This window comes from Polypterus senegalus, chromosome 5, assembly GCF_016835505.1.
Source record: "Polypterus senegalus isolate Bchr_013 chromosome 5, ASM1683550v1, whole genome shotgun sequence".
NCBI lineage: Eukaryota > Metazoa > Chordata > Cladistia > Polypteriformes > Polypteridae > Polypterus > Polypterus senegalus.
In genome coordinates, this window is record NC_053158.1 from 145,052,898 (window position 1) to 145,069,226 (window position 16,329).

General features: G+C 41.0%; 1 protein-coding gene across 1 annotated transcript in view; it reads right to left on the bottom strand.

Moving 5' to 3' along the window:
- The window catches only part of LOC120529556 (solute carrier family 22 member 23), a 218,734-nt gene that overhangs the window by 47,023 nt on the left and 155,382 nt on the right, over positions 1-16,329 (bottom strand). The window contains exon 5 of the mRNA XM_039753451.1: positions 15,436-15,563. Within this exon, the coding sequence (XP_039609385.1) occupies positions 15,436-15,563 (128 nt within the window). The remainder of the gene's footprint in view (positions 1-15,435; positions 15,564-16,329) is intronic.

Genomic DNA, 16,329 nt, shown 5'->3' on the forward strand with positions numbered 1-16,329 from the left:
AATTCTAGATGGCAGTCCCCCTGGGTTGCAGTGGTGCCTGGGATTACCGCAGAGCATAATGGGACTTAGAGTTCTTGGACTCAGCCTTGTTGGGTTCTGTGAGTGCAGCAGGGGGTGCTGCAAGGTTGGGGGAGCTCTAAGTTCGTGGGGCTTCCGACTTTACCCAGAAGTGCTTTCGGACCACATGGACCAAGGAACAGAACTACTCCCAGGTGGAAGATTAAAGGAGCTGCCTGCCTTACATGGATGAGCCAGAGTTAGGAGGGAAAGGGATCAAGTTTGCAGAGAAGGACAAAAGAATTATTGTGTGCTATACAGTGCTTGTTGTACTTGTGTCTGTAGTGTTGAGAAACACTTAGAAAGAGAGTTTTCTTTCAGCTTGTGTCTGTGCCTATTTGTGTTTGGGTGTTTGGGGAGCTGGTTTGTTTTTAATATATTTCCCAGCATATACTTTACCACAGACTATTTGGGCTTCCATTGGCTTCAGGCTTGAATGTCTAGCAAGGGTTGGGGTTTTCCTATTTACAGTCAAAATCATAAACTAAACAGTTCATATGGGTGGCGTCGCGCCATTTGGGGAGGAGCTGGAGGAATGTTGTGACGCCAGGGCAAGATGGCGGAGGAAGGGCGGAAGTATCGCGACTGCGGTCATCCATATGGTGCAGGAGGTCTTTTTTCCCAGAGGGAGAAAGTTAATACCCCACCATTCCCTGGCGCGATGGTTTCCCAGGTGCTGTTCAATCCACAGTCCCCCTTAGCCCAGGAGCAGGTCTGAGAGGTCGTGAATAAGAGAGGGCATCGGCATTGGCCTGAAGGGTGCCCGCCGATAAGTGACAGTGAGAAGTCCAAACCACCTGGTGACCCGCGGATTCACTCTTTGTGCAGGGACATCCACTGAAGTGCAGCGTGATTCACCAGAGCTTCGCGACCCAGCAGGTAGTACGGAGGTGGGTCACTGCCCACTTAATGGCCAAACTGCCGCGCACGGGTCCCGTCCATCAGTTTCCGCTAAGGTACATCACAGGGTGCTCGACACCATCGACGCTTTGGCTCAGCACGGCACCCAGGCCTGTGTCCGCGTCGGTCTGGAGAATAAACGGAGCCCAAAATCGGGCGTCCGTAACACAGGTGCCGACGTTAGGGCCTTCTTTAGGTCACTGAACGCTGTTCTGCTTTGTCGGTCCACACCACGTATAGGGGCGCCCTTTTTGTCAGGTCAGTCAAGGGTGCTGCTCTTCGAGAAACGGGAACAAACCGGCGGTAGTAACCGCAAGCCCCAAGAAAGCCTGCACCTGTTTCTTGGTACTCGGACGGGCCATTCTAAGATGTCTTTAACTTTGGAGCTCTGTGGCCGCACCTGTCCTTGTCCCACGAGGTAGCCTAAATATTTGGCCTCCTTTAATCCAAAAAAACACTTCCGGGGGTTTATGCGGAGGCCGGCTTTAGCCAGTGTTCGGAGGACAGCTGCGACCTGCAGTAGATGCTCCTCCCAGGTGCCGGAATAGATGACAACGCCATCCAGGTAGGCGGCGCTATAGGACTGGTGGGCTCAGCACTCTATCTACCAGACGCTGAAGGTCGCCGGGCCCCGTGCAGCCCAAATGGGAGGACCTTGTACTGCCAGTGCCCGCTAGGGGTGCTAAAGGCCGTTTTCTCCTTTGCGGATGCCGTTAAAGGAATTTGCCAATACCCTTTGTCATGTCAAGGGTAGTCAGATATCGAGCCGCACTCCAGCCGCCAAGGAGGTCGCCAATGCGGGGCATGGGGTAGGCATCGAACTTGGAGATCTGATTCAGACGCCTAAAGTCATTACAGAACCTCCAGGAGCCGCCTGGCTTGGAGACGAGGACAATAGGGCTGGACCAGGGACTATGGCTCTCTTCAATTATGTCCATGTCCAACATACGTTTCACCTCCAGTTCGACCTCTGCGCGCTTTGCCTCCGGAGTCGGTAGGGCCTCTCCGGACGATTACCCGGCCTCGTGACTATATCGCGGCTCAATCAGCGGTCCGCCGGGTGACTCGCCACTACCTCGGGATGGCTCGGAGTGTTTGGGCTAACTCCTGCCGCTGCTTGGGGGTCAGCTCTTCGCCGAGGTTAAGGGCAGTTGTGCTTGCGAAAAGGGAGAGTGACCTACGGAGCTGGGAGCTCCTCTCTATCTCTCAGGGCTTTAACAGGTTGACATGATAGATCCTCTCACTGGTCGATTGGGCTGTTTACCAAATAGTCGACGCAGTCCTTTCTCTCCTTAACCTCGTAAGGCCCTTGCCAGTGAGCGAGCAGCTTCGAAAGTGGGAGGTCGGGACGAGCACCATAACTCGGTCCCCGGGCGAACTCCCTGAGGACGGAGTTGCGGTTGTAACACCGGCCTGCGCTGCTTGCGCACGAGTCACGTGCTCTTTTAGGAGGGGCCTGATCTTTGTGAGTCGGTCGCGCAGTTGCGCACGCATCTCAAAATATTAGAGGAGGGAAGAGCCTCGCCTCCCAGCCTCGAGGATTCCCCGGGTTGTCGCCCGTATAGTAATTCAAAAGGGGAGAAGCCCGTAGAGGCCTGGGGTACCTCCCGGTAGGCAAAAAGCACGAGCGGGAGGAGCTGGTCCCAGTTCCTGCCGTCCGCTGACTACCTTGCGGAGCATCTGCTTAAGCGCCTGATTAAATCGTTCACCAACCCGCCAGTTTGCGGGTGATAGACTGACGCTTTCAGGTGCTTTATCTGCAGTAATTTGGCCACCTCCTTGAACGTATCCGAAGTGAAGGGCGTACCCTGGTCCGTGAGGACCTCCTTGGGTATGCCCACGCGGAAAACAAGTTAACCAGTTCCCGCGATGCTTTTAGTATTAGCGAGCGCAGGGGAACCGCCTCTGGGTACCGGGTGGCATAGTCCACCATGACTAGGATATACTTGTGGCCACGGGTTGAGGGCTCCAGGGTCCCACCAAATCGACCCCTATCCTTTCAAAGGGGATGTCCACGAGGGGAATAGGGACTAGAGGAGCACGGTCCCTCCTAGGAATCTGGCGGGTCTGGCACTCGGACAGGATTGACAGAACCGCCGGACCTAAGTAAAAGCGAGCTTAATCCTCTCCAGTGTTTTTCGCCCCAGGTGGGCTTAGGAGGTGAGCATGTGCCAACTCGCATATCTCCGCCGGAAGGTACGCTGAATTAGCAACAACTTCCGCACCTCGCCCTCATGGGTAGCCACCGGTACAACAGATCATTTCAAGGACAAAGAAGGGTTCTAGCTGTTAGTCAGAACAATCGCATTCCGGGCAAAGCGCAGGGAGTCATCATTCCACTGCTCCCTCTTAAAGGAGGCCGGCGTGGACCGAAATTGATGGTCCAGGCCGCGAGGGTCTTGGGGCCTGGGCCCGGGAAGAGTTCCCTGGCTAGTCCCTTCTCCGCGGAATCTTCCGGTCAAGGTCCGTAGCCACGGAAAGGTCCCCGAGACACCAGCCATAGGGCCTGCCCTTGTGCACGGGCGTGGAGGCCGCGGGAGGGTGCCTTTTCCCCTCATGACAAGATCCAACGAGGCCCCGGAGCGCGAATGGCTTACCGCTGATTCTTTTAGACCAGTCTTGTCCCAGATCACTGGGAAGGGGGTCAGGTAACACAGCGACCGCCATTTGATTGGTTCCCCTTCCAGGTAAGATAGCAGTGAGCGAACGATATGACCTAGTCCCCCATGCACACAGGTAACCAACAAATGCTGCTTTAACCACTGTTGCGTAAGACAAACGGCGAGCAACAATTTCAAACAAAGCCACCACGGCGTGCCCATTTAGCAACACCACTCCCGATTCGACTCGCCAAGGGATGCGGCGGGTACAATACCTCTCCGCTGATGTCCAGCTGCAGTCCATAGGCTCCGGGCGATGTGATGGGGCAGTTTGGCAGCAGGTGGCCGGTCTCGCCACACTTGAAACAGCGCGGCGGACCCGCCTCTTGGCTCTGGCTGGCGCTTCTGCAGTCTTCCCGCGAGCAGGCTTTTCTGACCCCAAGTGGAGGACCGCCAACTGATGTTGATGTGTCCCCGACCTGCTGGGCGAGGGAACTGGGCATTGCATGACCAGGCCTTCACAGGCCACCCGCTTTCCGCCCGGGGGCTCTCTGGCCGTAGCCAGCGCCCATCTTGCCCCAGAACTATATCAAAGACCCAGTTCCGCCATTCGCAATGCCGTGCGGGCCATATTTCGGGCTTGAGGAGGTAATTAGCGCCTCCTCCTCAGGGAGGTCAGGCCCGCAGCGCTTTTTAGGTATGGCAAGATGGACGCCCACTGACCGCTGCCACTGCTCCGGTGGCCGCCCTCTCAAACATGCCCAGGTAGGCATTATCGGACCATAGGATGAGGCGGCTGCCTGGGCGGTCTGGTCTCGCCTCGTTGGGCTTCCACTAACCTGGCCTCGTGGCCTCCAGCTCCCGGTTGGTAGCGGCTTGCGCTTGCTGCAGGGCCTGGAGCATTCCATTGTCCCTCCGCATTCCGGGACTCTGCCGACTACGCTTAGCAAGGGTTGGGGTTTTCCGCCCCGTATATTGTACAGACACAAAAAAACAGGTCAAAATCATAAACAAACAGTTCATATGCGCGCCGACTCCTGGCGTCGCGGCCATTTTATTGGGGAGGAGCTGTGTTGGGAAGGATGGGGGCAAGATGGCGGAGGAAGGGCGGAAGTATCGCACTGCGGTCATCTGCCTATGGTGCAGGAATGAGGAAGCAGAGGGAGAAAGTTAATACCCCACCATTCCCTGGCGAGTGGTTTCCCAGGTGCTGTCGAATCAATCCATCCTACCTCTACTGTTTTTGGGAATGGAAGTTATCTTTTAAAGCAATTTGAATACATATACCTCTTTGTGTACTATACTGCTCCCATCTGAATTATTTCCACCACGGTTACAATAGCGATGGGTGTAAGGCTGAAGTCTGTTCTGCATCAATAAAAGAAACACAAACCCAGGGAGTGAGCGCCCCCTGCTGGATACTGGTCTCTGGGATTGAAATATGCGTGAGATGTGCAAAGTTGGGTAGGTTTCTTTTAACAAAATTTCTAATTTGTATAAAGGAAAAGGATCGTGTAGGTGGGAACTTAAATTTGGAGTGTAATTGTTTCATAAGATGCAAGTACATTGTATATATAAAGATCTCTAAGTGTCTTAATCCTTAGCAGTTTCCATGAGTTAACTGAGTAGGTGAGTGAAAGCTAAAAAAAGATGATTTTACCATACACTGTAGAAGCAACACAGAAGAGCTTCTCTACCCTAAAATGTGTTTTGCAATGGTTCCATATTTTAAGTCATTTTTGAAAACAGGGTTTGGTGCACAAAGCAGGGCATAGAAGAATAAAGAATTTTTAGAGCAGGATTTGATTTCCAGTGCCAGCCGGGGCAGTATGGATTCATACATTTTTGCGGATTTCCAATATTTTATTTTGCATGTATTTGCTCCCCAATAGTAAAACTGAAAGCTAGTGCCATATTTCCTTGTGCTTTAGATCTTGTAGATTCATCTTTTGCAAGTGCGGCCATTTTGAATTCCAGATGAATGACTAAGTCTTAATTGCTAAAAAGATCTACAAGTATGTCAGGATACTCTGGAAAAGATATAGCAGCTTAGGGACGATGTTCACTTTAACAGTATTAATTTTTGGTGAGATGAAGAGTGTACCATCCAACATTTCATTGTAAAAGATATTTTAGTGTACAGTACATCTATGATTGTTATCCCCAGATATTAAACAAAATGTTATAAACAAAATCTAGTACTACCTGCTACAGAATTCACTGGGAAAAGCACACTTTTATTCAGATTAATTTTTAAACAAGAAATTTTATGAAATACTCCTAACATGATTAGGACTAATGGTAGATAATTGTGGGTCTGATATATAGAGCACCATATTGCCAGCATATAGTGATATTTTCTGTTTTTAGTCCTTGTCTGATAATCACTTTTATTTCTGGTTTCTTGCAGATATGAACAGCCAATGGTGCAATGACTAACTCAAAAAGCATTGGTGATAGTGGGCTGCTTGTCGAGTATCTTGCACTAATGTAAATTTTTAGGAGTTTGTGTTATTAATGTGGACTGAGGATCCTGGACTAGTAAAATATAGTTTATTCCATGAAGATATACTGTATTAGGGCCAAATCGGGACCTGTGCAGTGTAATAAATAGACAATTCCATTCGACTTTATCCAAAGCGTTTCTGCCTCCAAATAAAATAAGACTTCTGGTTAGTCGGAATTTGTGGGCGAGTATATTACATTAACAGGCACTGGAGGTTAGAGGTGAGTGCCTGACCTTAATGAATTGGGTTTGGTCTTGTAATATTACTGACAGAGGCTCCTTCTCAGTTCTCCTAGCTAGGAGTTTTGCTAGTAACTTAACATTGTTTTTCAGGATTGAAATTGGTCTACATGAAGCAAATTGTAGTAAGTCTATATTTTTCTTTGGAAAAACAGTTATTAATGCTTGGAGTAATATTTGGGGTGAAATTTTGCTTTCTTTAGCTTCTAGAAATGTTGTTAATAATAATGGAGTCAACTTTGTTAATTTTTTTTTAATAACTCAACTGGGTGGGCATCCAGAACTGCAGCTTTCCCTCTTTATACTGAGTTTATAGAGGGATATCAAGTTCTTCTACATTGAAACACTGAGCTCTGGTGTTTGTATTTTATTAAAAAAAAATTAACTTGTGTCTAAGATTCTTTATACTCTAAGGAATATAAGGACCTAAAGTACTCTTTGAATGTGTCAGTTTTATCTTTATGCTTCTTAATTTTATTTCCAGTTGCATTGGTAACTTCTGCTATCACATTGCAAAATTCCTACAGGTGAATTTGTTGAGCTAGAAGCTTATTAGTCTTTACTCTGTGTTCACAATAATAATGTCACAAATTAAAAATAAGATATTCCATTACTCTTGTTGTCAAGAGACTAAATTCTGATTGCAAAGCCAGTGTTTTTCTATAAAGAACCACATTAGGAAATCTGACATTTTCACTATCTATTCTGGAAATTCCTGTGATCAGTTTTAATGCTTTCCTAGTTTCTAGCTTGATTTTGTGAGAGAGATATGACATTTTGTACCCTATTACATCATTTCCCAAAGAGTTCCTGCAACAAACTTTGAGGATGCATTTGATTAAATATACAGTACATTCTATAAAGTTTTTGCCTGCTAATGACAGAGGTTAGTTAATATAGTTAATATGTCAGTTGCAAGTTGAGTATGTAGGGCATAGTGATGTAAAATAAGAGGAGTGTGGTCGGAGATGGCAAAAGTGTCATACTTACAAGATCTGATAGTGTGCAACAAGTTATTATCAATAAAGAAATAATCAGTTCTTTAGTACTTATGATACACAGGCGAGAAGGAACATTCTCTTGAATTTGGATTTAAAGATCCCCAAGGATCTGATAGATTGTGATTTGCAATGAAATGTGAAACCATTTTTATGGGTTTAAGTATTATAGTTGTTGTTGATGAGGACCTATTTGAGTCTGGATATAAAATTCAATTAAAATCTCCACCAATCATGGTTTTATGTGTGCTCCTACAAGGAACTTGTGCCAATACATTTGCATAAATTCCCCATCATTCACATTACATTCATATAGATTTATATGGACAGAATTACTTTAGAGTTGAAAAAACCTCCCACAACCCTGAAATACTGTAGCGCTCTTCAGGATCAAATGCGACATGTGATACCACAAGTTGAATTGTTTTATGGATTACAATACCGACACCGCTGGTTTTCTTATCATAGCTGGAATGAAAGGCTTACCTGATCCAGTCTCTTTACAGTTGAAACTGATCCTTACTTGTTAGATGAGTCTGCTGTAAAACACTATCATAACCTTTAAACCTGTGAGACGAGAGAATACTTTTTTCTCTTTAGGTCATGATTGAGACCTTTGACATTCCAGCTAACAAAGTTGTACGTTTGATCAGCGATATCCTGCTTTTGAGCATTAGGGTAAATTTTGTTATTTTAGGTAAAAGTGGCGAGCTTGTCTTTTTCTTCCAAATTTAGACTCTTAACATTAATATTATCTGTTTATTGCAGACTGTTGTAGTTAGATAGCTGTCACGCACATTGACTTTTATTTTTATTTTTAATTTCATATTTCATATAAAGACAATTCATGAGTTTATATTAATATTTGTAAAGTTATAAAGATACAATAAACTTTTAAAATATAAGTGATGTCAAAACAATGTAATATAAAGTTAATTGTACAATTTTGGATTAAAAAGGGAAAGAACAATATAATTCAAAACATGGTAAACTACAAAAAAGCCAAATTAAAAGAATTTACATAAGTAGTAGAGAGACAAGAATGGATGAAAATACAATACCACAAACTGGATGCTTGCAGATGAAATGGAAGACTAAAATTTGAATCAGTTACAGGTAAGCCAATGAAAATGCAGAGGAGAAAAGGCATGCCTTTAAGTGTAATTTGGATGTGACCACAGATAAAGCTTTGCAAACATACCTAGGAAGAGGAAAGTCAGGGGTCTACTGAAATCATCTAAGCTTCCGACTTATATTGTATTTATAAAGTATAGTAAAGACTTTTTCACAATCGGTTTGCTCTCAGTCAGGAATTCCTGTTTATGAAAACTCCAGTATGTTTTTTAACTTAGTATAAAGCCACATTCTGTACAGTCCATCCATCAATCCATTTTCCAAGTCAGGGTCAAAGTGTCATAAGGAAATAATCCAGGAAAATACCATTGTATCAGGACGTATGTCCACATATCACCACACACATACACAAAGAAGTACTGCTGCTTTTAAAGCATAGGTCAATCGAAACAATATTTAATCCTTTTAAACCAGTGTAAAACATGCAAGCTTCTCACGAAAGGCATCCAGACCTAAAATGTCATCAAAGTGGAAATACTACATAAATGTTCTATATATTTTTTAAATAGTTTGTTTAATTATGTTTAATGTTTTACTATGACTTTAAGTAGAATAAGTATTTTATTTGGAAATGCAGGTAGTAAAACAGGATTTCTTTTTATTTATTTAAAGTGTTAGGACCATATGACAAAGTATGCTCTTTGTAAACTGATATTTTGTTTTGGGTAATTGTTTGTGTTGGTGAAACAGGCACTGGATCCCATAATCAAGACGTGGACGAGCTTAATGGACTTGATAACAATAATGAAAATTTTCCTGTATTAATTGTTTTATAAAATAAACTTTTTGCTTGAGCTATTCTTTGAAATTTCCTTATAGTACACAGTTTTAAGACGCAATTATCCACAAGGCATTTGAGGAATCGCCTGGAGCTATGACTCAGCAGAGAAGTTTAAGGCCAGTAAGATCTCCATGGAAACCATCTCACCTCGGTTATAGCTGACGCGCAGTAAAATACAGCACAGCTGAAAGAGCTGCCAATAGATTGAGCTATCCATCCATTTTCCAGATCTATTTCTGTCTAATTCAAGGTTGGCCGGGCAACAGAGCCTACGTCTGAAGATGCTGGCACCCAATAAGGCTAAACCCTGAACAAGATACCAATGTGTCTTTGGGTGTACACAATGGCTCACAATCAATAATCTTTATTTTGCATATTTTCTTGTAGCAGCTTACTCAGTTTTATTCACGGCCTTTATTAATTTTGTGCAATTTAAACAATTATTTTGGCAGTACTGAGAACAAGGATTGATTCCTAGGCAGGGATGTAGTCAATCACAGGTATCACTCATGCACATACAAATACTCCCTCATACTGGGCTAAGTTAGGGTCATAAGTAACCTGACTAGAGTACTCCTGAGGGAATCCCATAAACACAGGAAGAATATGAAAATCCAATACAGATAGTGCTCAGGCTAGGTTTCTAGAAATGTGAGACAACTATAAAATGAATTTTCTTAAAAAACATTAGAACATTTTATAGTTGTAAACATTTTATATGATTTTTTTACATGTATCACTGTATAGCTATGCCTACTTTGGCATAGAAGTTCAACAGTAGAAGATACAACTTTAACTTCAAAACCACTGGTGGCTAAAAATCATTGCTATAGCTTGAATGAGGTCTTAATCTAAACAAATAACAGGAACATTGATGGGTAATGCACTTACTTATGCAACATATTTTAACTGTATTGTTAAAAGGAGCTTTATGGATCAAATACAGCCACAACATTTATTTATGAAAAAATGAAGCACAACTGCAGTTAAATAAATTTATAGTATAAGATACATGATGCATTCTGATTAAAGAACATTCACATTCAACCAGTCCACTTTAGTGTGATGTACAATACAGTAGTGTTATTACCGTTTCTGTAAATAACAAGGACTCTCAGCTTGATAAATGACTTCCTCTCAGTCTTAGCATTGTCTTAAAGCCTGTCCTACTCTTGCTCATGTCTGGCTTTAATCACCTCCAAAACACTTGTATAGAAAGCTTACTGTACCCTGCAGAAATATGAAAGACATTACAAGTCTTAAATGCTGGCTTCCTTACTATTCCAAAGAGTTAACATGTGAAGTTTGGGAAACAATTCAATATGTCTTGAAAGCTCCTTTGGTTCCAAAGGTTGGCATTCAGGCTAATTATGCACCTTTTCAAATTGCTCTTTTAAGTGACATTCTTATACCAAGCCTCATTTCTCTGTTTAACTATGATAACATTCTGACTTTATATACTACTTTTACTCTTATGATCATTTAGTCAATTATTGCACTTTTGACATGTTGCAATTTAACAGTATATTATTCCAAAGTTGAAATTTGTTTTCATTGATTTCCACATCATCTGAAGACTGTCATTTGCATAAAAAGCATGTTTATTTCAAATGCATTTTACATCTTTTTGAACAAACTTTATAAACAACAGGGGATCACTCATTTACCATGCTCATTTTAGATAGCTAATGACTAAAAAATTATAATGTCTCATCCAGACAGGCAGTCAGACTTTTCTCTTTAACTACTGTATGTGCCTCTAATGTTTGTTGTAGATTCCCACAACCTTTTTTGTGTGAAGAAGTGCTTCCTGATTTCCCTTGCAAAAACACTTCCCCATATTTGCCACAAACATGAGAAGCTGGGGCAGTTCCTCTGCCACTGGACAAGTGTCCACATTTAGAAAATCACAACAATGACACTAAAGTATCTACAAGGCATGCAAAGTGATTACAATAAGGATTTTAAAAAAGAAACATTCATTTATAATGGGTCATGAGCTATCAAAGTTTTTTTTAAATAAAATCAAATAAATTAGAACCACCCACAATATGTAAATTAGTAAAAATACTTTTAGATAACAGAATAGTTGAAGTTTTATTTGATTTTTCTAAACACATTTTCTTAAACAAAAAAAATGTGTTGAATTTCTTATTAAGGTCTTGACAACTGGGAGAAATTAACCCTGGATTGCTGTATTTAGCTTGTTACCCTGGCAACCAAATTGCACTTTCTAGTTCCTTTCATTTCTAAAATGGGAAGAGTGTCATCTGTTTATTCAATATTTATTATTGCTTACTTGTAGGTTTTTTTTTTGGTCCTAGTAGCATTTGATAACCTATTAAAGCACTGACATACCTTTATGCTAAATTATGTTGATTCTGCATTAACATAAAACAGGTTGTTCAGCTGCTGAAGGTAACTCACTGCAATATGACTCCTCTTATATTCTAATCAGTAATGAAGAAAAATAAATAGCAAAGCGTTATTCAGTGTTGCCAGGACTGTACAAGATACAAAGGGACTCAAATAACTCACCAAATAGAACGCACCAATAAAATAACTAATGATTGACAGGATACTGGAAACTCTTCAGCCATCAATCAAACTTGGCATCAAACCTTGTACCAAGAAATGAGACAAGCAGCGGTGCAAGTTTCACTCAGTTTAATTCTCTTGTTACTCTCATAGCCTATGAGCTCTTTCAGATATGCACAAGTTCAAGAAATAAGCACTAACAGAATTAATTAACATTAAGAGTGCCCGAGTATTTTGATCTTGTCAGCAATTTAGTTTTGCTTGACAAGTAATGAGCTAAACTTTAAAGTTGTTAAATAAAACAGTATTGTTTATTTGATTAGTACAACTTAATGTGACATTCTTAAACATCCTTAATCTAAATCGGGGTCGCTGTACCATATCCCTGCAGCACTGGCAGCAAGATATGAAACAGTCCTGGACATTCTGCTAGTCTACAACATGGCCGATTCACATGTACACCCATACACACATCAATGCAAAAGCAATAATGGAATGACCAATGAATCTAGCCTGCATTTCTGTGGAGTTGTAAGAGGGGAAAAAAAGGTACCCAAAGGAAAACATCGTATCGCAAACAAAGAGAAATTTTTACTCTGAGAAATAACAAAAAGGAGAATAGAGATTGAATATATGGACACAGGTGATATGTCAGAAGTATGTAAATATTGTAAGGCTTTGAAGTTTAAGTCAGAGAATTTCAAAAATGGGGTTTAACTCACATGCATTTATTGGTTACTTTGTAAAAAAATTATTAACTGCTGAAGATGTGGATCGCTTTGTCTGTGCTGAAATTCCAAACAGAGAAACCTATCCTAAATTATGGTATAAAGTCATTAAACACATGTCTCACTGACCTCATTTAAAAGATTCAGCATATTGGGACACAAAAGATTAAAAATATTGTTTTTACAGAAGTTCTGAAATAAAAGTGAAACTAATGAAATAGCAACAATTCAAAGAAAAAAAAATCTTAAAATTGTGTATCCGGAAAAAGAAACACGGGGGTTGGTGAGCGAAGCCCCCTAGTTTCCTTAAAGAATGTCACAAAGAATTATGCAAACTACAGCTTGGATTTTATACCATTCATCCTGTAACATGTTGATTAGATGGAATAACTGTGATAATTTTACATTAATTTGCATCAGCATATTTAATACCAAATAATCACAACATAAAACCAGTTTAAGCCATTTCAGAAGCATAACTGCTTAAATATACATTAGTAAAATCAATCACTAATCTGTCATACAAAAAATCAATATAACAATCTTAAGCATTTTAGATGAGCACATTCCAGGAGCTGGCAAGGTCTTGCAATGGTTAGTGGCTCAGAGCTCCTAAGTTTGAATTCTGTCCTTGTCACTGCCTGTATGGAGACTGCATGTTCTCCTTTGTCTATGAGTGGTTTCTGTTTGGTACTACAGCTTATCAAAATGTGTGCTTATTAGGTTAAGGCAAAGGGATCAAGTTCAGCCATGGAGGGATGCAGAGGCTACAGGTTATTGTTCCAATTCATTTTCATAATCAGAAGCCAATTATTTCCACTGAAGAACAACATTTTTGCACTTCATTTTAGTTACCTCGCTTTTAAACTACTAATAGCTTTTTTTAGGTTTTATGGAGCTGCATTCTTTGTGTGTATTTATTCTTGTTTTCTTAACCAACCTGCCAATTAAGAGTTAGATAAAGAAATGGAAATGAAAAAAGTAAAAAACTGAGAATTACTAATCTACTTCAGGCCACAAATCTTTTGGATGATATTATCAAAGAGGTATAATCTATAAGAATGACTGGATGTGGCAGAATGGAAACACTAACAAGCCATAAAATTAACTAAGTACCATTATTGTCAAGGTTTGGTTTCTAATTAAGCAATTTGGTGGTAACAAAAACCTAGCCGTCAAGGACCAAACCTGAGGAGCAGTGGGTTAAATTATCTATATTTGTTCTGATGAAAATGAGTGTGGGTGTGTGCATGAGCCCTTCTAGGCCTATTCCTTTAAGGTCATGCCACATTAGATGAATTTTCCAGCAGTTTTCAGTAGTAGCCATCATTTACATAAATAGGAGGCTATCAATGGGTGCACTACCATGAATATCAGCCACCTAGTGTGACATACTCTGTGACTCAGTCCACCAGTTCACAAATCACCCCAACAAAATCTGACAGGTTTGATTTTGTCTTTAGTTATAGGGGCGAGCTCTGTGTATATGAGACCTGGCAACCAATGAATGATCCCCGCGAAGTACAATTCTTAAAACGAAGCAACAAGAAATAAGGAATGTGGTTGTTTTGGATCTCACAAACAGAAGTGAATCTCATCTGTCTGTTTTTCATTTTAAATACCATGGCAGAATGGAAAAATAAAAAAAAAGGGCAGTGATTGTGGCTGAACTCGCTGCACCCCTTACCCTTCATACAGCATTGGCCCCATTAGGAAACACATTATTGGCTGTCGTAAAAAGGGGCAAGCACAAGTGACCTGGAGGTTCTGTACACAGTCACAAAATAAATTTGACATGCTTTGCAAATTTTTGTCATTGTCCTGTGATGCGATCAGCTACTACAGTCAGCAAGTCTGACGTCCGAAATATTAAAAGTCATGTAATGTGACATCAGCTTTAACTTGTGCCTAATGCTGATGTTGTTAGGCCTCAGATTATTGCAAGGAATTTAAGTAGTTTGCTAAAAAGGAATTGCTAACCTCTGCACCACAGTCCTGCATTCCTTAATGAAGTACTTTAATATTCCATCCATCCATTATCCAACCCGCTATATCCTAACTACAGGGTCACGGGGGTCTGCTGGAGCCAATCCCAGCAAGCAAAGGGCACAAGGCAGGAAACAAACCCCGGGCAGGGCGCCAGCCCACCGCAGGGCATGCACGCGCTCACGCGCGCACACACACACACATCCACAGACACCAAGCACACACTAGGTACAATTTAGAATCGGCAATGCACCTAACCTGCATGTCTTTGAACTGTGAGAGGAAACCGGAGTACCCGGAGGAAACGCATGCAGACACGGCGAGAACATGCAAACTCCACGCAGGGAGGACCCAGGAAGCGAACCCGGGTCTCCTAACTGTGAGGCAGCAGTGCTACCAACTGCGCCACCATGCCATCCTACTTTAATATTAAAATGATTAAATTATAATAATTATATAAAATGCATTTCAACTATATCATTCTACTTTATTATTAATGAAATTGAAGATGTTTTCAACTGCAATTGCATTCATTTATCACCTTTACATCCTAAAAATATTTTTTTTTCTACTGTTATGAAAACAGAAATTCTATCATTTATCAATTTCACGTAGAATTTTTGTGAGGCTTGTGGTTGTGTTTCATTATTATGTTCTCATTTACCTTACCTCTTATTTTAACTTTCTGAATCTGTTCATATCTCCTTATAAAATTTTAAAAACATTTTCCATTGTCACAAGTGGAAAACTTCTGTTATGCCTGTAAGGTATAATCAGGCTTTAAAATGCAGAAATAAGCAGAAGAATACAATTCTTTTCAAGTAATTATATGGAACATGTAGTGCTGTACCATTTGTATGCTGTACTTAATTCTATTGTTCTTTTCTTTAGATTTTGCACCTGCCACTCTCTTTTGAAACACATATACAATAAACAAACATGAATGAGCACATTTTCAGAATCTTACCAGAAAGGACTCCTTTTTCATCGTTTTCTAGGTCTATTCTGTTGCTGTGGATAATCCGATGAACTAAACTTTTTGCCTTATCATAATCTTGGGTAGCCAGAAGCCATCGCAATGATTCTGGAAAAATACTGATAATACATGAAAAAAAAAAAAAATTGAATAAACAGTTAATTATTTCAATACTGCAAAAAAGGGTAAGAAGTTATTAATAAGCTACTTCCAAACATTTACATTAAATGTAAACGTACATATGGTGCATTCAGAAAGTACTCTGAAGAACTCTTCACTTTTTTCACATTTTGCTACGTTCTAGACTTGTGCTAAAATCACTTCAATTCATTTTTCCCTCACATCAAGCAACACTCAAAACCCAAGAATGACAAAGTAAAAATAGGATATTTTAAAATTTTTGCAAATGTATTAAAAATAAACTAAACGAAATATCACATTGACAAAAGTATTCAGATGTTTTGCTATGATGCTTGGAATTTGATTATAATTGAGATGTTTTCCCCTGTTATCAATTCAATCGATTTGACACAATTAAGAAAGGCATACACCTGTCTACAGAGGTCTTACAGTTTACAATGTGTATCAGAGCAATAACCAAGCTATGAGGTTGAAGGAATAACCTGAAGAGCTTAAAGACAGGATTATATTGATGCTCAGATCTGAGGAAAGGCTACAAAAAATTTTGTGCAGCATCAAAGGTTCCCAAAAGCTCAACTGCCTTCAAAATTTTTAAATAGTTTGGAACAAACATGACTCTTCCTACAAATGGACAACTGGACAAACGGACAAACTGAGCAATCATGGGAGAAGGGTAATAGTAAGGTTGGAGATCAAGAAAATGATGGTCACTCTGGTTACGCTCCTGAGAGCCTGTGCAGAGAT